We start from the raw sequence: 25,267 nt of genomic DNA, 5'->3' as shown, positions 1-25,267 counted from the left end.
AAGTTACCGACAAACAACAAATAAAATTATGCTCAATACCTTCTACTCGTATGATTATTGATAGCTGTTTCAACTTTGTTATTCTGCCTTTGCAAATATCAATAAAAATTAAGCAGTAACAAGTAAATATGACAAAAGTTAAATAAATGGTTGGACGGAGTATTGTACAATATCGAGTTCTTAGGTTTTCGCGATTGTTACACATAGGAAATGACTACTTTTCCGGATTTAAATCGCGTATATTTGGTCAAACAACGTTTCAGGCCGTTTACAGATCCCATGGTCACGGTTGGTCAGTGAACCGGTACCATTCATTTCCTATTAGTGCAATAGTTTTCTAATTGTCGAGATTTATTAAACACGACCCTTGATCGTTATTACACCTGTTACTGTCAGAGATATTTGTCACTTATACCAAATAAACAACACTTTGCTGACAATTCAACAAATATATAAATTTTTGCTAAAAAAGACGAATGTTCACTAGGCAACAAAAAAAAGACACTAAACAAAAGAAGATTGTGGTTGCGCCTCATTTTGTGCAATGTGACAATTGTTGCGTAGTGAAAGACCGGGTTAAGCCGGCTTGCCACCTTTATTGGACAGAGCGGGATTACCACTTCCTGCGGTTGGATAAATTAATATGAAAGGCATCCTACTGTGTTGTAATACTGTTTACGTATTAAAGATGTAGTAGTTGTACGCTGTATTAGTTTGAAATAACCGGTATGAATACAATTGCAGCTTACTGTTCGAAGGCCGTTCTGGTAATTGAACAAACATTGACTGAATTGATATTGTCAATTTATTACCGCGGTTTATATAAAGCTTTGGTACGGTAACTCAGTGAGAGAACAGTTGCTTCTTAACTGTCTATTTAAGTTTTTAAGTTATACAGACTGTATATTTGAAAATGGGACGTAATCAAATCATAGAGTGCATTTTATTTCTGATTCTGAACCTAAAGGAATAATAAACTAATGAACTTAAACTTTACAAAAAATATTTAGAATTTTTTTTTATCGACTACTACTTGAGAACAACATTAGTTATCGAAATCTATGCACATCACTATTATTGCTCCGACGCAGCGGCGGGTGGGGACGGCGGCGAAAAACAAAGCACAGGTCGGGGGTGGGGGCGCAAGCGCATACGCGAAATAGCACGCGCGACCTTGATCTAACGAGGACACGTAAATTATTTGTACTTCCGCTCGCCCGATCGCCGCAAATTGGATATTTATTCTAACGTCGAATTGACCGAGATGGTGCGACTTTACGCAATAAGTAGTGATAGTGTGAGGCAAGCCATTGAAATGTTCCCAAATCGAAGTTTACGCAGAGGAGGTGAACAGTGTTGAAGTGTTGCGTGAGAGGATTATCTCAGCATTTTATACTGTGAGACAAAATGTGATTGTGTTGTACAATTTAAAACAAAATTTACTATGCCGTGCTAGACTATGGATTGTGGAAAACGGTGGACATTTTGAACACTTGGTCCGTACCACGTAAGTGTAAATAAGCTGTAAATAACTAAAAAATCAATCATTGTAAATAATTTGATTTCACATTTTTAACTACGCCAAAAATCTTAATTCTTATTAAATGATAACTAGTTCCTAAATCATAAACTTACCTTTTTTATTACATATCTACGTACGTATATAATCATTTCGATGATAGGTCAAGTAAAAAATAATTAACATAAGCTAAAACGTAAATGTGAAATCATTGCTATTGTTGCTATCTCACTCGGCACTCGCTTGGTAGTATTCCCATTGCACTCGAAATCAAGCGTAAAGGGAAACGGTTTATTCCTACGTACACTTCAAAACACATTTTGTTGATTTATTTTTTGTTCTATCCCATATCCTAATTTTATTTCAGTCTATGTTAAGTTGTAACATGATTTACTAAGACGTGTATGATTATGTCTCATTTTCAAATATACAGCCTGCATATTTTATGGGTCATGTTGCCTAATTAAAATGAATAAATAAATTAAAAAAAGAAAATAAAAAATTAAATTAACCCTTTCATTGCCGTAGTGCTTATTGCTTCAATATAAAATGTTCAATGTTTTTAAGTTTTTGAATGTCCAAAATGTTTCACTACTATGATATTCAATTATTTTTTTCGAAATTACACTACTACGATTAGTTTGTTATAATTATAATTTTTAAGTTGTTTATATAAGATCGAACACTTAGAAACAATGCATTTCGATCCGGCTGGATTCGAACCGACGTCTCCTAAATAAGGTTAGTTGGCATAGCGTGTGACACGGTTTGCTAGCAGACGTTGGTTCGAATCCAGCAGGATCGAAGATAATTTTTTGTTAGTGACGCCAAAACTTACTTTATAATAAACATATAACTCAATTTCAAATATTTTTTATTCAAGTTACCAGACTCATAATGTGGTAACTTAATTACATATTTTGGGGCATGAAGCCCACAGCAGTTTCTAATGTATGGGGAATCAATCCTGTCCCCTATCGCTTTGAGAGTGGAGTTGGGGCTAACACTGAAGCGCTACAAAAACGAGGCAGCCCCATCAACACCCGGAAGACGTTATTACATTGAGTCCCCAGGGCTCTGTAAGCCCCTTTTGTGTAGTCTCGCCACAAATTGCACGTTTATAGGGAGGTACAGTACGCTTTGAAGAGCGTCACCTTTGCCTCACCCGAACACCTTGCGAATCTGCGTGCGATCATATTTACCCTGACCGACAGAGCCCTACGTTCCTTTTCCATATCACTATTATCTTTGAGATCAGGCGCAAGTATAAGCGGATAGAAAGATACTGAAACAAGATGACAATGTTCGTAACAATACACATTATGCCATGACGAGGAAACCGTAGAAGTGTCTCGCATAAAACCCCCAGCACATCTCACCGGGGTGAGACCGTGAAATGTGCCCCGAGTGGACCTCCAGCCTCTCTTTTAGTCCAACCTCTGACCCAACAGAATTGAGCTTCGATAGTTGGTAATCGCGGTGCAAGTGTACATGCCAGCTACGTCCTACCCGATTGATGCCAACGATAGGCACCCACAATCATAAGCGTCAATGAGGCTAGTATACTGCGGGTCGAGTAAGCACGTGGCACAATATGTATATATACTCATGGAACAATATGTATTGTTACAATAATGTTAGTAATGTGTCTTTCCACCGTATCTATGCATGATGCAATGTTAAACATCACATAGAGGGGCGTACCAGTCTCTTAGTCCAATTACTCAGTCATATCTTTAGTTTTAACTAAACTGAAGAGCACTCGGTTGCTGCCATTGCCGTTGACGTGACTAACGTCTCTATTAGTGCCATAATATGCCAAAAAACGGCCTCAAAAAATCGTGGAATTACATCTATTTGCCTAGTTTTATTGAAATCGGTTATGGGAAAGTGCGCGAAACCAGATTCATCCCCTAGTTTGCCACCTTTAGAGGTGTGGAATATTTTCTTCAAATTTACATGGGACCAATACTGAGGTACCCTCTTTTCAACAAAAAAGGAATCATTAAAATCGGGTTACGCGGGTAAAACGGCCGCCGAACAAAAAATAGTGTTACCACAACATAAACAATGGGTGAAGTTCGTTTAGTCACACATTGCGATGGTTTGGTATTCTGCTCTTCAATGGCGAGTCGATGGCGTAGTCTACTAAATTAATTTTAACCAACTTTAAATAAAGGAGGAGGTTCATTAGACTGTATGATTTTTTTATGTGTGTTACGCGGTAACTCCGACATTTAGGTATCGATTTTGATAATTCTTTTTTGTTGGAAAGAGGGTACCTCGACATTGGTCCCATTTAAATTTCAAGAAAATATTCCACCTCTAAGTGTGGTAAAAAAACTTGGGGATGAATCCGGTTTCGCGCACTTTCCGGCAACCGATTTCAATAAAACTTGACAAATGGATGTAATTCCACGAACTTTTGAGGGCGCTTTTTTAGTACCCTGTATTGAGATTATGTCTCGTACTTCATATAGGCTTAGCGGAAGCCGTTCAGGCTGATGGGTAGATAGAGTTATCATATTACATTTCACACGTAAAATTAAAACTGTTTCAAAGAACGATACTCATTCACAGAAACACCAAATCTTGATATTTATTGTATTGCAGATCCGCTGGATCCACCAAGACACGCCAGTTTCGGAGCTACAAAGCCAATGGCCGGCGAGCGAGTGGCGGCTGGAGCTGCGCGTGCGCTACCTACCCGCCAGCCTACGCGAGCTATGCGAAGCCGACCGTGTCACGTTCCACTATTACTATGACCAGGTATGATATAGTGGTCCACTGGGTATCGCCATCATCAGCTTACACGCATCCACTGCTGGACATAAGCCTCCCCTTGAGCACGCCAATTCTCCCGGTCTTGTGCCGCCCTAATCAAGCCGCTGCCGGCCACCTTTCTCAGGTCTGGGTATCGTAATTAAGATTAATTTTACATATGTTAAAAGGGTAAGTTTCTATTTCGATTGTAAAGCACCAGTGCTTAGGACAATCAATCGGCTGGCAACTCTTTTGCCATGTTAAGAGTCGATACTACCTCAGCTCGAATTCAAACTTTTCCAGTACTAATACGGTTCATTTTGCTTGGGTCGAGCGGCAGGGACACTGGCTTATTTCATAAACTGGGCTATTTCAAAATTTATTTTTTACAAACCAAATTAAAGCTTTTTCAAAAATGTACATATATCATATAGTATACGTGTTCTATTTTGTTCAGTTGATATAAAAAAAAATCATTGGTATATGTAAGTACCTATTGAATGCAGTGGTTTTCTTGTAAAATTTCGAGGTAAGTTTGTGTTTTTTTCTATCGTGAAAATTTTTAGAAATCGTGTTTTCAAGCCTTATAGTAATCAGTGTAAATCCTTAATTTTACTATATATTTTTTTCAAAGCGATTGATTCAACAATTTCACTGTTATGCGGATACAACCAATGTCATTTGAGGTAGTATATACTCTTAAAGGCTAAAGAACGAAATAAATGAAATAATCTGTATATTAATAGAAATCTTCTCTTTCAAAAGGAGCTTCTTTTGCAAGAGTTCGTTCAAAGAAGTACTGCCACCATACCTATTCCTGCCGTCAGCAACGTGACCATTCAGTTTTGAAGGGTAGGCGTCGAGTCTTGCCAGCTTTATGTTACCATTTGATATGCGTGATATTAGTGACCAAATCTTTAATAAAAATGGCATCAGGCTCATTTTTCAAAATTATCTTTTAAGGCTTGGGAGAAGCGAGAGTCTAAAATATATATAATAATAATATCTTTATTCAAAAAACACACCTTAGCCTTATATATAGCACAGAGAAGAAATTTGTAAGAAAAGTAAACAAAATAAAATAAAACAAATATGTAGAAAAGGCGTAACAAATCTAAGGACTCTGGCTAAATAAAAACAAATGTCTGTGTCTTAGGAGACATTATTATCACAAATATCACTTAAGAGTTCGCTCTAAATCTTTGAGAAACAATTTACTTTTCGTTCTACCTCGGTCCGTACTAATTTTAGATAAAATGAGTTTATGTGGCGTACAAGCAATAGTTTTAACATTGTATACTTCTTTTGATCTGGGTCTTTTCAATACCAGTGCGATTTCGGCGAGGAGAGCACTGAATGGGCATTTCTTTGACTCATAGTGAGGCTTGCAATTGCGGTTGTATTTTTATGTTTTACGTAATAAGTTATGTTTAATGTATTTCTATTAGTAAGGATCTGTAATAGGCTCTCAGTTGTTACTATTATTATATAAGTTACTTTTGAACTGTTAGTCTTCCTTTAAGATAAATAAATAAATGCTCAGGGTGACGGGTGCAGTGGTAGTGCCACTCAGATCTTTTCGACGTAAAACTATGAGTAGCACTGCAACTGTTATGGGTAGACGCGTCGCTTACCACCAGGCGCACGAATTGTTCGTCCCGACATGCGACACCTGTTATTATATAATAATTACAGGTAACATGTCACCCAACATGACCATAGTTTCGAGAAAATGACGCCTAAAGATATTTTCGTGGTTGTGAGTAATGGGCTTATGCCAACGGTTTTTACCATTTTTTGTTCTTTGGAGGTTTCAAATAATAAAACACTAATAATAAAACACAGTTAATTCGTGATTAGTTTTCATTTGATTACTTAAATATTTTGAATTCTTAGAAAAATAACATAATTATATTACATTTCATTTGACGTTTTAAATAAATTTAAATAAAAGCGAAAAATTACGCTTTCTGGAACTTACAATACTTATTACATGATAATTTACTGTCTATTTTCTTTCTCTTGTGTTTAGGTAATTTAGTTTATTTCTCTTAACATTACAAATTTCATATAAACACAATTACATGTCATTTTATACTACTCTTCGAAAAGTGAGCATCAGTTTACAAAATAATGAGAAATAATAATAATTCATAGTACACAATAGTGTACATATACAAATGAAGATTATTAATGAAAACGAATAAAAAATTGAATTAAACTAACAACGTCAAGTGTAGGTACTGTGTACGGAAACGGTAAGTGGCCGAATAGGGATTCAATATTCGGCATCGAATACAGAAAAATAACCGAATAGTCGTTGCAACTGTAATAAATACATATTATATGTGACCTGTGATTATAACTTATAACTTGATATACTTTATAATTAAATCGCTGCCACGCAATTAACCCACTGGTCTGATGTTTCAGGTTCGTCACGACTACCTCAATGCCAACCATCCATTAGTAGATCAAGATCTCGCCGTTTACATATGCTGTTTAGAAATTAAGTAAGTTTCTTGCGTTATTATCTCATAACATCACTAAACTCATAAAATTTTAGACCTAGCGCAACTTGTATCAAGCCAAAAATCTTTAAAAAAAAATAGCTTGATTGCAATGACGCATGTCAAACTTGATCTAGTGATGGGACACAATCATTGAAATCGAGAATCGATATTAAAATATATCGACCGGACTATGGTATATTTAAGTCAGCATTAAAAAGAATCGCTCATTGCTTTATACCTTTACGCTTTTACATTTACGCGTCTGGTAAATAAATATGAATATTAGACAACAGCATCACATACATTGCTCTGATCCCAAAGTAAGTGACTACAGGACTTGTGTTATGTTATGGTAATTGGAAACAATGAGATATCACAAACACCCAGACCAGAGACAATATAGAAAAATTTCTTTTTTTTTTACATTGACCCGCTCTGGGATCGAACCAGGGGCCTCAGACATGACGATACCATGAAAAATGTGCGATTCGACCATGGAAGTCGTCAAAATCGTCTGACACAAACGAATCAAGAATTTGTGATATATAAGTTTTTTTTGTGTTGTTTTTAAAGGTACTTCTGCAAGGACATGCAGATATCATTGGACAAGAAGTCAAATATTGAGTACCTGGAGAAAGAGTTCGGTCTGCACAAGTTCCTACCCAAATCCGTACTGGAAGGCATCAAGCCCAAGGTTCTGAAGAAGGCCATACAGCAGCAGTTTAAAAAGGTAACGGTTAAGTTTGAAATATAATCTATGTTTGTTTATATATATAGCAGTTTTCCTGAAACTACTGGATCGTTTTGTACTGCCGCCTTTGGTAGACTACTTTGCCTTGTCCAAGGCGACGCACCCAGTCGCTTCGGTCGACTTCGGCTGCAAACTACCGTCGTCAGACGACTCACTCTTATCACCGGATAGCCAACTGGCAAGCCAAGGTCGCCTGCCGACTTGGTGTAAATACGCCATAATTTTACTCAGCAAAATGAAAAATTTTTACGTTACGTCCTTTCAAATCACAATAAATCAGCTGTTCCACCATTGTTCCACACCTTATTTTATTTATTAATATTATACTCCCCGAATTTTGTGTAAAAATAAAATAAAAATCAAATGCGAAAAAAAAGAAAAAACTAATTTTGTAAAAAAAATAGAAACTAAAAAACTAAATGAAAAGTGTTCATTGGAGGTATCGATATTTATATGAATCGTCGTTTTATTATATTAGTGTAATGCAATTAAGTAAACATCATTGTATTCTATATTTGAAAACTTTCGTGTCTATTATTATTGACACAAACTTCAAACATTTACAAAGAAAAAACCTTAGAGGATGGAAAAAAAAATAAAATAAGGAAAAACCCCGCCGTCTAAGTGACAAATGGTCAAATAACCGTTTTATATAGCAAAAAATAGATCACACAATTCTCTTTTAAAAACAGTTAATGTGTTTTGACTTATCGAAACTTACCCTAACGAAGCATAGCTGAAATATCATCTAACAATTTCATTATTCTGAAACTGGGTAATGGTTTTTTTATGATATCCCAAAAAATTGTTTTGTCACTTAGGCGCGTTTTAGTTAGCGGACGGCAGAACCAGGATCTATTTGCCAAACCGGGGCTACCACTCTTACCATTTGAGCTACTCGAGTATATATATATTTTTTATAAAATACTCAAAATTAAAAAATTTAAAGGCATTTATTTCTCCACAAAAACTGTTCGCTTGCTGCACCAAGTTAATATGCGGAGTGTACACCAAGTAATAACTTAAAATTAAGTTAAAATTTAATGGCTGTCCGTATAATTCTTTTTTATACATTTAACCTAAAATTTAAAATTTTGGTGTTGCTAGGAGTTTTGTGTTTATAACTATATATTAATCTGTATTTTTTACAGGTGGCAAACCTAAGCGATACAGACTGCATGTTGAAGTACCTCGAAACAATGCATACGCACTACGGCTACGACAGAGAGTCGTTCACTGGCGCTCTGGGTATGGGATGGGCGATCCCAGTAGAACTCGCTATAGGACCTGATATTGGTATGTACTATCTTCGTGTCATAATAACCAACGGTCGGAATAAGTTGTTCCAAATATATAAATACAAGGAGTGACATGGAGTGGTTAAAACCACCAAAATATTAATTAATTACTTGTTTTAAATTCATAATGAAATTAACGAATTTTGTTAACTATAACATAAATAACTATATAAATAATTGTACAGTCTGTCGACTAGTGCATGTCTGTATGTCTGTGGTCGTCAACAAAGTGTACAGGAATAAACTTAATAATGTAGGGCAAGAAGAACCCTAGCGCCCTTAGGTGTGTGCCTATCACTCTAAGTACCCTAACAGGCTTTAGCCCTAACCATGTTATTGTGCTATATAAATAAGTGCAGGATATCTGCGCCGTGAGACCTAAGGCAACAGACGGTCGGGGGAAGGAAATAAGGGTGTACTGGGATGGATATTCTCACTGCCGGTCTCACAGACTCACAAGACCGATCTACTGGTGGCTAAAGGTGTCTTGGCCACAGTGAGATGATGCTAGCAGGAGATAAATTAAACTCGACTGCTGTTGAAAGACTAATTTTAATAATAAATTAATTGCTATATCGTCTCCTTAAAGGTACAACCACTTAAGTGACATTCCACAAATCCACAAAAAATCTCCAAATTATGTACCTGTTGTAAGAAAATCACCATATTTCTTCAAATTAAACCACTTATTGAGTTTATAGCCTTTTTGTTATTGGGTTTCACCTGCAGAAATATAATGATTTTCTTACCATAGCTCTATAAAGACTTTTTGTAGAAAGTGTTATGCTTCTATACTTATGTGGCTTTAAACAGACGATATATACAAATTTAAATTAACACACACTATTACAAAAAAGGTTTCTAAAATCTAAGTGTCTCGTCGGTGTAAAGTGCCGTTGAAGCATTATCTTGCAGCCTGGTTTTCGGTCGTTCGCCTGCTGATTTGAATGTTCAAAGTTTGTCAGAACATCAACTATAATATGATATGATTGCCCTAGTAAACCATTCTATGCCCATGTCTTAAATTTCTATGGTTGCTTTTATCTGCGATTTCAAAATATGATGGCTATTTCTGGACAAATGCAGCAACCTCCTTAATGTACAGGTAGGGTACAGGTAGGATGTTGCACTAGTCGAAAAATGGATTACACGAATCCATTTGAGACCCACCGCAAATTATACGTACACAGCGTTTTTATATCTTAAATACCTGCATAAAATCTACCGAGTTTCCCAAAAATTTATACCGCAATTTATAACCGACTGCACATAACCAAAATAAGCTGTTAAGGCCGCATCCACAGAGGCATTCTGTACTAATTTTGTCAAAGGGTACATAAACCGTGACAATTTGTTACACAAGTTCTCAACATGGACTTTCCAGTTGCAATTGCTGTCAAGGATAAGGCCCAAATATTTTGTGTGTTTAACTTGTTCTATATTAACAAGATTAAACGAGATGTTTAACTCTATCGGTAGTCTTTTAGACGAGTGAAATTGCATGATGTTAGTTTTTGTTAGGTCTATTATGAGACTATTTCCATTCATCCATCCTATGATGTCACTTATAGTTTTTATTAATGTCACGTTCGTATTGCTCTTTGTCTTCACACTTTATAACAGCAGTCCTATTCGCGCACGTAAATGCAGGAATCTTTACGTACTTTTTTTTATTAACTTGATTCCATACCGTAATGCCTCCTTTTCTTTCAGTCTCCCCTTTTCGCTCCTCTAATATGACTGAACATCGGCTCATACTTTCTTTCTTTCTTTCTTTCTTTTACTCAAGTCATTGTTTTTTTTTTGTATTGAAGAAAACAGCGCATTATATATTTATCAAGCACTAGCTATAGAACCATCAGCTTATACAGGTACCTAACAAATAATTAAATAACTCAAAACGTAATAATACTTTCGTTGGGGATAGTGCAAATCCAAAAAAAATTTGTATTGGTAAAAAGCACGTATCTGCACTAAATTTCACGGGAGAGGGATTTGACGTTATTATTTTGTTATTTCAATGGCTACTTTCATTTTTGCACAGTACGCATTAATTTACGTTGTCTACGGAGTGATAACAATAGATTCCCGTAAATCACGCTAATTTGGTTGCCACGACATTTACGCGGAATAGATTTGGCGACTAAATTACCGAAATGGAGACTAGTTACACGTAATTGTCCTATCCCCGACGTTATATATTTTTGTAACGTACAGACTAATTAAATCTAAACATTAATTTGGGTAAAAATCGTAATCACAAAATCCCGCCATTTTTTTGCTTTCAGAATATAACAAAATGGCGCTGTTTTTTTCTCAGACATATCCTACGTGTCGCACAAGGCGGGTGAGCCGCCGACATACACGAAAATCGCGTCGTTCGGTGACATCGTCGCCATTCAGACGCTCAAATCGAACTGCACACAGCCGTCTCAATCGCAAGTGAGTATTTAGAACTGGAAACAAACGTACGTCATGTAAAGCGAGAATATACACTCGTCTATGAGTGACGAGGACGTCATGATGGTGCACACTCTTAGTGTAAAATTCACCCAGAAAGTGATCGCAATATACCTATTGCCTTGGGATGAAAAAGCAATTTACTTTTTTGTCCTTTTATAAGATATTAATATAACGATAATAACGATAACAGTCAAGAGTATATCAAGCTTGACACTTTGGACCATTCTTTCATATATATGTATAATTATTCTTGGAAATTTGATGGAAAGTTATTTTTTTCAATAGAGATCTATAATAGCATAGGGTATCCTAGTTTAGGTTCCAACTTTTACAGACAATAAATGTTTTGGTTTACAACATAATGTTATATAGTATTGTTATAGAGTTGTGTGTGAAGGAAACAAACTATATTATTATTTTGAAAAACAACGTAACACGAATCCGATTTTAATTTTATAACGAAAAAAAATTTATAAAAATATATGAAAATAACGTATTTACGCAGCGATGAATCGAGTTCATTTTTTTAAGGTCATTTGCACTTGGCTTAATAAAAGGGCGAGCTGAAGGCTTTTAACCCATTAAAGAGAGCGTCCACTTGTTCCCGCTGCCTTTTATACTATTCGGTCGGCGGCGGTCGAGCTCTGTCCTTTCCTCTCTTCTCATCTGCAACATTATTGAATTTCAATCTCTAGTGTCAAGCTTGACGTGCACTTGGCCTTGTGCAATATAAAATGTCATTTTTTTATGTATTATTATTTACTCATTGAGCCGTCAGCTTAAAGAGATAACAAATAATTAAGAAACGCAAAACGTAATATACTTAAATTAAAAATTAATTCGTGTAAAAACTGTAACTACAAAAATCAGTACAGAGTACTAAAAACCGACATCAAAAGTCATTCATCCCCTAGTTTGCCACCCTTAGATGTGGAAATTTTTTTTCAAATTTAAATGGGACCATGATTTATAGTAATGTTAGTAATACAGTAAATTTTTCTTACGTACTATGGTTAGTACAATTCAACTACACTACAACTTTACAATACAAAAAATACAATAACTTTTTTATAAAAAAACCAACCTCAAAAGTTTTATTCAAATCGGTTAACGGAAAGTGCGCGAAACCAAATTCATCCTCTAGCTTACCACTCATGAAGCTGGAATATTTTCTTCAAATTTAAATAGGATCAATACTGAGGTACCCTTTTCTCAACAAAAAAAAAGAATCATCGAAATCGGTTTGCAAACGGAGTTATCGCGTAACATACATTAAAAAAAAGACGAATTGAGCACCTCCCCCTTTTTGAAATCGGTTAAAACCCTTCTCTTGTTGTATTTTTATGTCATTGTTTGTGCTTGTTTAAAGATTAAAAGTAAAAACGTAATTTATTTTTACAGACAGGCTCGTGCGGAAAAGCCGCGCTGCAGCTACGCGTGAAAGGCGCAACTGAAACATTAACAATTACTTGTAGCAGTGTAGAGGTATGCCTTTTTATATAACCCTTTCCTTACTAGAGCACAGGGCACATGTACCAACATTTAAAAAAAAATGTGAGTTCACTTTTGATCACAATGTATTACGTTTAAATGTTCAATTCCCTGGTAGAGCGCATTTAAAAGGATAATATGAAGCGCTTGATTATCAAATTTGGGACATCAATATCTGCTGTTTAGCAGGTCTTCTTCCTCTTCTTCTTATTTATTAGTGGCTTGTTCTGTGTCTTTCACAATTCTGCCAATGTCACGTAGGTAGCCTCTACACGGGTGTTTAGCAGGTATTCCACTAGTCAACTGGAGGCAGAATGACCCTCGTGACACACACTGAAGTACATGCTGCAGGCTTACAACATAAATCGAAAAATTTCGGTGACAATGACATCCTGTCTTTCTGACTCAGTGTTCCCTATCTACTACATCTACAAAAAATACCCTGTCAACAATATTTAAAGTACTTTCCTAAGTTGCCGTGTGTAACCACTCTAGCCGTGGGCTACCAGTACATAGTGGCAATTAAAAAGTAATACGACCATAGTTAAAGCTGTCAGTGCAAAACTGGTGTAACCCCATAAAATATGTAGAAGAAATAATATTATTAGAAATTAATTTCTTATAATATGGCAATCGTACATGACCTATATATATATATGTATATGTAAATAATATTTAATTACTAATTTTTCTTTTATACATGAAATAGCATCCAAGTATAAAACAATTATATACAGTTAACTATACTCCGTTCAACCATTTATTTAACGCCTCCAGTGCAATGGAACAAATCGTCAATGTGTAGATTGATTTGCTGCCGTCGTGTTTTGCGCTGATAGCCTCGGTTGTTATACAATACAATTTTTAATGCATTGTTTTCAGGCTGCAGAGAGCTTGGCTGACTTAGTGGATGGGTATTGTCGGCTGGTCACAGATTCGCAAACATCGTTATGGAATAGGATGAGTAAGTCAATACTAACATGTTGTTTTGAAATGGTAAATGTTCGGCGGATCAAATAATGTGCCTAACCCTGGACCAATAAATCTAGAAGCCTAGTTAGTCGGGTATTTAGTACCTATTGGTACACCAGATGTCGCGACGAGTACATAATAGCTATTTGGTAATGTTTTTTGTATTATGGCTATGCGTAGGGCATTTAGCCAATGTCAAAGTTAGGAAAACAGAACGGACCGGTATTTGAAAACATACAGGAGAAAGGATGTTGTTTTATTGAGTATAATAAAAATACATAAACTTAATGCTTATCATTAAAGAGTGACATAATTAATTTTTATCAATAAATAGTGTTAATTTATAATTTTTTTGTTTAATTACATTGACAAAAGGTCAATGATTGATATGTTGCAATTTATCAAAGCTACTTTAATTTATGGTGATAACAAACAAATAATGGCGCTTATTGCACAAATTTTTGTGGATATTGTCGGTTATTCTTTTATTTTGTTCAGGAGTAGCTCCATCTACCCATATTAGGAAGCATTACTTTTAACACACTATGCCATCTTTTGACACCCATTCGTCAAAGTTCAGAAAACTAATTCTAGCTCATGGTCAATATTTGAATAAAACTGACTTCTTATACTTCATATTAAATAATAATTAATTGATATCCACGGTGATCTACATAACATAAACGACTTTCAGACTATTGATCAGCGTCATCTAGATACAAGACGGAGTTTTGACCTTTCAGTTACGATCTGTAATATGAAGATTCGCAGTCCTCTTGATTTATTGGCCTAACTAAGAACACATATCTTTCTATTTCTTTAATTTTTCTTTTCTTTGAACTTATCTCTATTTTCTATTTACAAGCTACCGTATGGAAGCAGCTCAATTGTCAATGCAAAAGTAAGTTTATATTACATTCTGTGAGAGCTATACGTTGTGACTAATTAACGCTCCATTTTTTTACTACCACGCTTTCTTACGCACGCAAGGTTTTCGTTTGTTCCAATATTTTGTCTGACTTTTGAGTTATTTATAAAAAAAGGATATACTCTCGGGGGTAGCTGCGGTCTATATATCATTTTTAAACATTTATATGAGGAATAGAAAATGTATAACAATCGCGAAAATCAAATGGAATAGAATTCTTCAATTGAATACGAGTACAATGATTTATTACAGACCATGATCCATAGTAATGTTAGTATTTTTGTATAACGCACTATGATTAGTACAATACAATTAGAACTTTTTATAAATAAAAACCAACCTCAAGAGTTCGTGGAATTACGTCTATTGCCAAGTTTTATTGAAATCGGTTAATGGAAAGTGCGCGAAACTGGGCGCATCCTCTAGTATGCCACTCTTGAAGGTGGAATATTTTGTTCAAATTTAAATGGAATCAATAATGAGGTACCCTCTTTGCAACAAAAAAAGAATCACCAAAATCGCTTCACAAATGCCGGAGTAACCGAGTAACATACACACACCAAAAAAAATACGGTCGAGTTGTGCGCGTGCGCGTGTTGAGTGTGCGTGTGCGTGTGCGTGTGTGTGTAGGGAGAATTTAGAAGTGTGAAAAAAATTACCAGGCACAGTGCTAAATGATATCGAAGGTAAAGTCAGGAAATGTAAAACAGTTCTAAAGAGATACTATCTAGGTTTGTAGTGTCACTTTCGAATAGTACTTATTTATTGTAATACTTAAACTCTATAATTAGTCAATTTGAGCACCGAATCTGTTAGCTCAACGGTAGGTGCTTAGACACTAAGTTTTTTGCCTAGCGATGTAAAGGAGAGTAACTTTTGTGCTTTTTTGAAATTGAATAAGTTAAAAAAAGTACGCCAAAACAAGACACACAGAATAAACGCAGGGCCATTTATGTGTTTCTAACTCCTTTGTGCTTGCATTATGTATTATTATTTATTTATTTTTTATAATATAAAGTGAAGGGACGAACTAGTCGTGCGCCCGATGGTAAGCTACACGCCTGTTCATTACAGTTGCAGTGCCACTCAGAGCTTTAAATCACAAAGATCTGAAGGGCACTGCCACTGAGCCCGTCAACCTGAGACATAAGTTGACAAGTCCCACGTGCCTGTAATTTCACCAGCACCCTTACACTTGAAATCCGGAATGCAATAATGCTGATATTATTGCTTGGCAGCAGAAATAGGTAAGGTGGCAGTACTACCCTGGACGAACTCTTTCACAAGGAGCTCCACTAAATTATATTTACTACATATTTCAGCGGAGATGAGCAGCAGCTCTTCAGAGGGGAAGAGTTCGTGGGAGGGTAATACCAACACCCTCCTTTCTGAAGATTACGCCGAGATTATTGATGACGATGCCGACTATTCTACACCTGCCGGTATTTATACAACTTTATACTATTATTATTATTATTTTTCTTATGCTGATAATTATTATTATTATTATTTTTCTTAGGCTGCTAATGCGTGAAGTCGCAATCAACTTTGCATGCTGTCGATCTCGGCTGCATGAAGTTAGTTTCGATTGTTATCAACTCGAAGTTGTTACCAGCTTCATGCAGTCGAGGTCTTGGATAACGACTTCACGCATTAACTTTATGCAGCCGAAACCGAATTCATGCAGCCGAGATCGACTGCATACAGTTAATGGGTGAAGTCGATAACGTAGCTCAAAACAACATGAGCAATATAAAAAAAAACTAAAATTTAGAAAATACTAACTGTAAAAACTATATTTAGAAAATTACGCAAAATCATTTCTCGACGTAAAGTTGTGAAAATAAACATTAATACTGTCTTAGTGCAATATTTATGCGAAAGGTGATGTATGTGATTACATGCCGAGATTTAAATCAGTGACCTCTAATTTGGGAATCAACAGCTCTTCCACTGAGCTGCCACCGCACGATATAATTATAATGTAAGTTTTTCTCATTTTCAGTACGCGATTACGAATTGGTCCGAAACCAAATTGAGCTAACGAGCATTATCGGAGAAGGACAATTTGGTGATGTACACAAAGGTAAAGATTTTTGAACAAATACATTTTTATTTAAATATACATTGTACACTAAGAAAAAACCTTCTAACCGACTGAATTCGAACCAACGCTTACAGCATACCGTACCTGACGCTCTCCCAACTGAGCTACGGAACGGACCAGCAGTCTTTACGTATTTTTCTATGTGCTTGTTGCAGATTTTCGTTTTTGTTTTTTTAATGACTTTTTTTGCCGTAGGGCCATCTGCGAGAAATCTATTTTCTCACTCTGTCACGGTATGCTTCAATCTTTCTTTTACTATTATAGTCCGTCTGCATTAGCTATCTAGACGAATTTAAAACATGTTGCTAACTTTGGCTAGGTACATGCCGCGTGACGTCAGCAAACCACCCGTCTCTCCGGCGGCAACTATCTGCGCAGAAGCGGGCGGGGAAGGGCAGTGGTCCAGGAGAGTATGTACTCCTCGTCGCTGTCAAGACTTGCAAGTTGGATGCCGACCTTGATACCGCTGAGAAGTTCCTTGAGGAGGCTTGTAAGTATCTTATTTAGATCTTGCACAGACACGTATTGCATATTAGGTGTTTAATAATATTGTCGCTGTCTTTATTGATCGTAGTATGAACTCTTGAACACGTTCGAGATGATCGATTGCTTTCATTTAATAATATTTCCACGTATAATTTTTACGGTTGTAGTTGAAGTTCATTCAAATAACATGAACGATTCGTTTAAAATAAAGGGTTTATTATTTTTCTGGTGTTTGTGTTGAAACATTTCCATAAATTTAAACCCTTTTTGTCGAACCTTACGAATTTTTAATCCTATACAATAATGATGTTATTTAGTGGGCAACGGACCAACCACGACCATTAGGTATTGTAAATACAATTCTATATTCAGCTTTAGCTTGATATATTTTTCGTATCCACCAGTGCTTCTACCATGAGTCTACAGTGACAGTTATCGATAGCACTAAATATTTGTATTCAAAATGTTACTTATTGTGCCTCTTACATATGTTTGTCATACAAAATTGTTAATTGTTTTACGTTATTTGTGTGAGCTCATGGTAGGGGTACTGTATCGTTTAATGTAACATATATTATATTTAATACGTTAGAACTTCTTTCGTAAATCAAGATCTGAATGATGATTGCAGATATAATGCAACAATTCTCGCACCCGCACATAATTGGATTAGTAGGCGTGTGCAGTACGCCTCCCATCTGGATCGTGATGGAGCTCGCAACGTTAGGAGAAATGAGGGCGTATCTCCAACAGAATGCTCATAGGTACGTAGAACATTAGCAAAGGCATTCGATACTGTTCCTATTCGGTTATGATGGGGAAAATGAAAGTGTAGGAATCTCATGAAGTGACGTTGGAATGTTTTGCAAGTTGTCTGAATGACAATGGTGTGAAAAGGAAATCGGTATGTCAAGAATTGTAAAATTTTGGTGCATTTGAGAACGAGAATTTGAAATCGACATGTTTTGGTGTCCCACAGGGTAACTTTATGGGTCCTGTTCTTTTTATTTTACATAATAACTACATAATGTCACTCGTAGCGTTGTTTTTTTTGTTTCGTTCGTTTTTAGAATATTACGTATACTTTTTGCTATCAACTAACGTGAACGTATATGTATTTGCAGGCTGGAAACATGTACTCTAGTACTTTACATTTACCAGTTGTCAACGGCGCTCAGTTACTTGGAAAGCAAGAAATTCGTTCACAGAGACATTGCCGCCAGAAATGTTCTAGTCTCCAATCCTAACTGTGTCAAAGTACGTAGAAAAACCATTTTTAAACGTCTTGCTTTAATTTTTGTTGAATATTAAATTCCATTGTACAGATCACAAACAAGTAAGTTGCAAATGGTATCTTAAAAGTTAAAATGAACTTAACTCATCAAAAAAATACCTTAGTTTTCTGATCTGCTGTCGTCTGCTGTATGGCGCTCTGAAAAGGTTTGGTACACCGGTCGAAACCAAACTGCCACAGGTTTTAAATATTTTTGATACATTGTTTGGGAATAGCGAGCACAACTTATTGTTAGTAAAAAAACTGCAGCTGGCGCGGGTACATTAATGACGGACAGGAAGCTGAAGGAATTGATTAGATTTTTTGATTGATTGAATCAAATGATTGTAGAGGGAACTGTAAATTCAAATGCAAAGGAAACGAAAATCAAAGCAAAATTGCCACAAAGGCAGCCCTTTGCTGGCAAACTTTTATTCCTACATTTAACACCTACCTTCCCTTTGCAGCTAGCAGATTTCGGTCTGTCAAAGATGGTGGAAGACAAGTCGTATTACAAAGCGTCACGAGGCAAACTGCCCATCAAGTGGATGGCTCCCGAGTCCATCAACTTTAGGAGATTCACATCGGCTTCTGACGTTTGGATGTTTGGTAAGTTTTTTTTAATAATACTTAGTGACGGGACGAATAAGCCGTGTACCTGTTGGTAAGCGACACGCCTGTCCATTATAGTTGCAGTGCCACTCAGAGCTTTAAACCACAAAGGTCTGAGGGGCACTGCCACTAAGCCCGACACCCTGAGCCATAAGTTGAAAAATCCCATGTGCCTGTAATTTCACCAGCACCCTTGCCCTTCGAAACCGTCATATTACTGCTTGGCGGCAGAAATAGGTAAGATGGCAGTACTTCCCTAGACGAACTTTCACAAGGTGCTCTACTGCAACTAAAAGTTCTACGACACGCTAGTGCTTCTGTCTATAAAATGAACTACGTAATCAAATACATACGATTAATTTTGATAGCCGGCAGCGACCGCGTATTTATAATTGCATGACAAATTTTAGTTCGTCTTGTCGCCACTAGGGGCTCTGCACGATTTGCCATACAATAGTTTAAGGCTGCAAACAGATGGACTTCACGTTTGCAGTTAATATGTGCAGTCGTGATCAATTGCATGCAATCGAGACGTCCTTAATAAAAAGTAAAATTAGCGTTTGGAGTCATTAGATAATGATGTTCAGATGAACACAGTGATAAACTACATGTAATGTCTTCCAATTCGATATCAATAAATACACTGAGCACCTGAAATAGGCGCATGGCGATAACTACTTTAAGTCAGTGTCAACTGCATGCAGTCGTTTTCAGTTGATTTTTATATTGATACAATTACAAAATCCAGAATTTTGTAATTGCATACAATTGTTTTTTTCGTAAATTGTTTTACTTCAATAGTCATACGAGTAGTACAGAGAATTCTCAATATTTTTTCCCTTAGGCGTATGCATGTGGGAGATCTTAATGCTGGGCGTAAAGCCTTTCAGCGGCGTGAAGAACAATGACGTCATAGGCAAGCTGGAGAACGGAGAGCGGCTGGCGTTGCCTCCGCGCTGCCCGCCAAGGTTGTACTCCGTTATGTCGCGATGTTGGGCGTATGAACCTTCGCAGAGGCCTACTGCGCATCAGCTGAAGGAGACTTTGTTGTAAGTTTCGCTTGACATTCATATTAAAGCCTATAAAATGTGTGAGCGTGTGTTGTTCAACGGAAAATGAAACCTCTTGCAAGTCTCGAGCAAATGCGGAAATTTATACACTGTGAATATTAACTGTGTGGTAAAAATTTGTAAAGAAAAGAAGGAAGGTTCAGAAACGCTTTCGATGGACCAGAATGGCCTTTAATAAAAGTGGAAAAAATTACTTTGCTACGCCGCAAACCCAGACAAGGTGAAATCGTGCAAATGTTTACAAAAATGTGGAATTGTGCAAAAAGCTGTGCTTGTTTTAATTTTTTTTCCCAACCTCCCTTCGCATAAAATTAATAACACAAACGCAAGTACAGTCACAAACACCACCACCAAAATCACCCGACAAGTGTTTCACCTCTTTACAAAGCTTCCTCAGGAGTTGTTGATTGTTTGACGCTCGGCCGAAGAACGATTTTTATTTTCATTTTATTAACACGGATTTCCGCTAATCTATTAATGGCCTTTTCTGACTAGAAGTATATGACCAACTCCTTTTCCAGTGAGATCCTGCAAGAAGAGCGCAATACAGCATGGGATACGATGCGTCGCGAGAATCGGCGCGTTGCAGCTGCCTCGTGGGGCGACGAGCCTCCGCCGAAGCCTACCAGACCGAACGCTAACCTCGGTTAGTCATTTTAAAGCTAATAGAGTCCTGCAGGGCAGTTTTTAATTAAATCGAGACTTATCCCATGATTTCTTACGTGTGTTCGTATATATATTTCATAAATAATTATTTTTGCCAACAGCTGGCGACGTTACAACAGTAGTACCGGGAGTGCCAGGAGCAGGAGGGGCGGGAGCTCCTCAAACGTACATCGTAGCTCAAAATCCACTGGTCCTAGCTCACCTGCTAAGGGAAAACCAGGCAAGAGCGCTGGAACCCCAGGCTTACACGACTCCCGCCTCGGTGTTCAACACGGTTGCCGTTGACTTCGCCGAAAATCTCCCGGAGAAAGACCCTAACATCGTCGAAAAGATCATACACCCGAAACCAGATGAAAAAATCGATATTCCCTTGCAAACTGTTCCTATCCCTGTTTCAAGCTTGCATAAGCTCGACCCTGTTGTGCCAACAGATTCTGCTGAACAACAAGAAACTTTGACAGTTGTTGTAGGCGCGCGAGATAGTCACGATAACCTTTGTCAGAATATGCCCAGTGCATCTCCGAGAACGGAAAGTTCGTCTCCACAAAGTCACGGTGAACCTGAACAATTGAATCCAACTGAGCCCTACGCTAGTAGAGTTCGATCTTTGGAAAGAAGCACACGTAGTACGTTGTCTACTGCAGAAAGAGTTCCTGTACGTATGGGTTCTTTGGAACGCAATGCTAGAGGTGGTATATCTCACCGCGGTTCCCCTGTCCCTATAGCTCCTTTTACAAGGCAGCATTCCGTTCCGGCTTCGCCACCGCCTCGTAACCGTCGCGATCAGGACGTCGGTCAATTCTCAGTGCAAGGCACTATTAACGCCCAGTTAGCGGCGAGTGTTGTCAACAAGATGCGTCTACAACCCGATCCTCCTTTAGTTGAAGAGATCTATGATTTCGGTGGCGACAATGTCAAAAGTTGCGCTGCTATAGCTGCCCAAAAAGCTGGTCTTTCAAAACCTCAGTCATACCGTCCTGTGACCTCCGGAATGTCGGTATCACATCCTATGTCTTACGGCGTACCGGTAGGTGTCGTACAAGGTATACCTTATGCCCAAAGTTCTGGCAAACCGATACCAAAGCAATTGTCTAGTCAATACCGTTCAGCTAGTCCTTTATCGCAGGCTTATCCGTCTATGTCAACATCACAGGGTTACTCAGGCTCTCCCATGTCTACGTCACAAGTTTACGTTGGTTCGCCAGTAATCCAACCTACTGGAGTCATTCCTCCTATGTCATATATGCCGCAGCAAATTGTGACCCATAATATAGTACAAGGCGCGCAGCCGATGTTGTATAGGCCGCAAGTGTCGATATCGCAAACTGCGAGTTCCACTGCGGTTTATCAAGGACAATCGAGGCCGCAGTTCGTTTCTGCTTCGTCAATGGATACGCAAAGTCTGTACGCGTCCCGGCAGGAATGTTCTCCTGTGGTAGCAGCTACTTCTACTTCGTCATTAAACTTGCAGGTGATTTTTGTAGTTAGGTTGGTACCGATTCGGTTGCACGTTTTAATATCTATCCATACAACCGTGCTGTGCTCGGGTTGTCACAGCAGCGTCCTGTTTGGGCTGTGACAGTTAATTTTTTGGACCCTGATAGTGCTGTGTTTCGCCAAGGACGATAAAGAATTATGTTCACTCTGAATATGAGTTTATTCAAATATCCGTGTTAGTTATGACACCGAAATGTATTTAACAAAATCTTATCAAGCGTCAGAGGTTATTGTTATTTGTCCTTGAAAGAACACAGTACTATCTTGGCCCGAACCCTTTTCTATCAAGGCCCGAATACAGCACTGTCTTGCTCGGCCCGAACGCGGAACGGATATGCATGGATAGGCTACTAAATTAGTCATTCAAAGGTAATTTTTTCTTTGAAAAGTATTTAAGAGTATAAAGAACAGCAACATTTTGTAAAATATAATTTAGCAGAGTTGGTATAATCGGCATTTTAATTTTGTACAAAAACTGCACGTAAATTATAGTTGTGTGTTTGGTTTCAGTGTGTATACAAAATTGAATTCTGTAAAAATGCATGCTCCGTAAAATCGTCCTTTATAACACTATTTGAAGTAACTTACAATTTTGACGAAAAATAATTATTTACATCTGAAAACAGAACGTGAAATTATAACAAACTATACTAAAATAACTTTTTCATCACATTTGGTCGTAAATAGTGTCATGACATGCAGGCAAAGTCGATTATGTCCACGGACTTTTTACATGCCAAGGTTAAACAAAAAAATTTCATGTTTAAAAAATCTGAATGTATTTCGCATAAGTACAGGAAAAAACTAAACATTGGCAATTTTAATAAATTTTACTAGGTACTTAAATTGATTTTGTGAAATCAAATTCTGCACTATTTTTAGAATTTGGAAATTATTTATTTTGTAATCTAATACGTCGTGGCTGCATATACGTCTGTGCCTTTTATAGCAATTTAGTTAAGTTTGTTGTATTATCTATGGAAGAATAGCTGATAATGCCGAAGAAAAGGTTAAGGCCTCTGCAATTTCCTGGTTTTCAGGCTTCACCTGGCAAGTATACGCCAATCGCAATGTACTATTTCATCACACTTGCTCGTAAGCATAGTGTGACGTGCAGCAAAACTAGGTGGTAATTTTTATCATACGGCCCTAGGGCGGTAAATGTGTTTTGTTTGTTTCTACTCTCTCGACGTTTAAACGACGTCGACGATTTCATTTATAAAAGCTTATGTCGACTTGATTGAATTTGTAATTTTTATAAGGTACATACTCATAATGACATACAAATATTTAAAAGATATTACGTTTTATTCACACGCAATTGTGATGAAAAATATTGAATGAGACATTGGCGGAATAGTAATCTAATCACAAACGTTCCAGCCCAAGGTCAATATTCGGGCCATTGAATTGTGAATGTCTCTGTTGCATACTTACCTCTATATTATTTATTTCAGTAAATATTGTAAGTTATATTCATTCTTGTTATAGGGGGCGTAATTACACGGTTTTTTTTTGCGGAGGTTTTATTATTCCGATATATTGAGTTTTATTAAAAAATATATCATAGGATGGAAGTAGTGTTCGATAGACTCTATCTTACACATTGTAATATACGTAACTACTGTAAATATTATTTTAATAATAATATCATAAAGTACTATTTCTTTATTATTATTCGTATGAAGTTTACTCTAGGCTTACAAAGTAAATGAAGTTAGAAACTTCATTAACTTGATATAAAAAAGTTCATTCCTTGTCCATATCCTTTCTTTTTGTTTAATATTGTTTTTATTTTCTTTTACAGAATTATAATTGTGCCTGTTGGGTTTCTCCGGTAGATTTTTGGTTTTTTGTTTTATTTGTTTTTTAGATTAGTATTGCCGATTCTCCTGTGCGGTTCACTAAATATAATTCTGTTAATGTTGTACATCGACTAATGATGGAAGTATATTTAAATGAATTGCTCGCACTTTGGCGTTGGTATATTATAATATTGTAAAACTTTTCTTTATTTCCTAACATAGCGCAGGAAAATCAGTATTAACATTTAGTATAACGGGAAATCACGTAGGAAAGGATATTCGGTAATAAAATTATTTTATTGGAAAAAAATTAACTTCTTTACGGTCCAAATTCCTGTCACGTACGCGTAAGTTTCTGTCAGATTTTAAAGATGTTTCATATAAAAAATGGTTATTGATAAATTTTGTTTTGCACCTTCGACAACTTTGTGTGGAATGATGATTTTTTTTTTAATATACAGGAAGAAGTTTTCAATAATTAATATTTTTCATATCCTCAAATGTTAATTTTATATGTTTAGGGAAACTAACAGCTAGGTATATAAATAGTTACAAAAAATAATTTTGATGGCAAATTACAAGTTTCCACAGATAACACTTTTTTCTAACCACCAGCGAACATACAAATGCTTCAGAATTTTATAAAAAACCAATAAGGTGTCATCTGGATGTAAAATATTTTTTTTTTTACTAATATTTCTTAACTACGTGATTTCAAAGAATGGACATTGTCGTGGTTTAATAACAAATTGTAAACTTATGAAATGTACTAGTCGTAATTATACAATCGATGTCGATTCACAGAAACGCGAACTAAACTTACGGGAAACACTATCTTAATTTAAGTGCATGTCTCTTATATTGTTATCAGTACAAACATAGTACAAAGCATTGACTTACAATTATATGGACGTCGGGTCCGCGCTAAAAAGTGTCCGCACTTGCAAGGCGCTAAAATCGTATACAGAGCGCGACACTCCGCTTTAGTCTTCATTTGTTCTACGGACAGCGCGATACTGCGATGACATAACAATTTAAATTTCGAATAGGTTG

The 25,267-nt window shown here is 36.7% G+C and overlaps 1 protein-coding gene across 6 annotated transcripts in view; it reads left to right on the top strand.

Moving 5' to 3' along the window:
• LOC113239789 (focal adhesion kinase 1) overlaps window positions 1–25,267 on the top strand; it is a 73,321-nt gene that overhangs the window by 40,561 nt on the left and 7,493 nt on the right. For 4 of the 6 annotated variants that reach the window (XM_026476924.1, XM_026476921.1, XM_026476923.1 and 1 more), the window contains exons 4-20: window positions 4,133–4,288; window positions 6,716–6,795; window positions 7,369–7,525; window positions 8,698–8,842; window positions 11,165–11,286; window positions 12,709–12,792; window positions 13,681–13,762; window positions 14,636–14,671; window positions 16,021–16,140; window positions 16,704–16,784; window positions 17,125–17,295; window positions 17,923–18,055; window positions 18,416–18,548; window positions 19,032–19,173; window positions 20,021–20,225; window positions 20,768–20,892; window positions 21,014–22,383. In XM_026476924.1, coding sequence (XP_026332709.1) covers window positions 4,133–4,288; window positions 6,716–6,795; window positions 7,369–7,525; window positions 8,698–8,842; window positions 11,165–11,286; window positions 12,709–12,792; window positions 13,681–13,762; window positions 14,636–14,671; window positions 16,021–16,140; window positions 16,704–16,784; window positions 17,125–17,295; window positions 17,923–18,055; window positions 18,416–18,548; window positions 19,032–19,173; window positions 20,021–20,225; window positions 20,768–20,892; window positions 21,014–22,383 — 3,342 coding nt within the window. The remainder of the gene's footprint in view (window positions 1–4,132; window positions 4,289–6,715; window positions 6,796–7,368; window positions 7,526–8,697; window positions 8,843–11,164; window positions 11,287–12,708; window positions 12,793–13,680; window positions 13,763–14,635; window positions 14,672–16,020; window positions 16,141–16,703; window positions 16,785–17,124; window positions 17,296–17,922; window positions 18,056–18,415; window positions 18,549–19,031; window positions 19,174–20,020; window positions 20,226–20,767; window positions 20,893–21,013; window positions 22,384–25,267) is intronic. The other 2 variants (XM_026476926.1, XM_026476925.1) reach the window with 2 other exon arrangements.

This window comes from Hyposmocoma kahamanoa, unplaced genomic scaffold (genome assembly GCF_003589595.1).
Source record: "Hyposmocoma kahamanoa isolate Upper Pololo Valley unplaced genomic scaffold, ASM358959v1 116, whole genome shotgun sequence".
Classification (NCBI taxonomy): domain Eukaryota; kingdom Metazoa; phylum Arthropoda; class Insecta; order Lepidoptera; family Cosmopterigidae; genus Hyposmocoma; species Hyposmocoma kahamanoa.
This window is presented reverse-complemented; position numbering and strand designations above follow the sequence as displayed.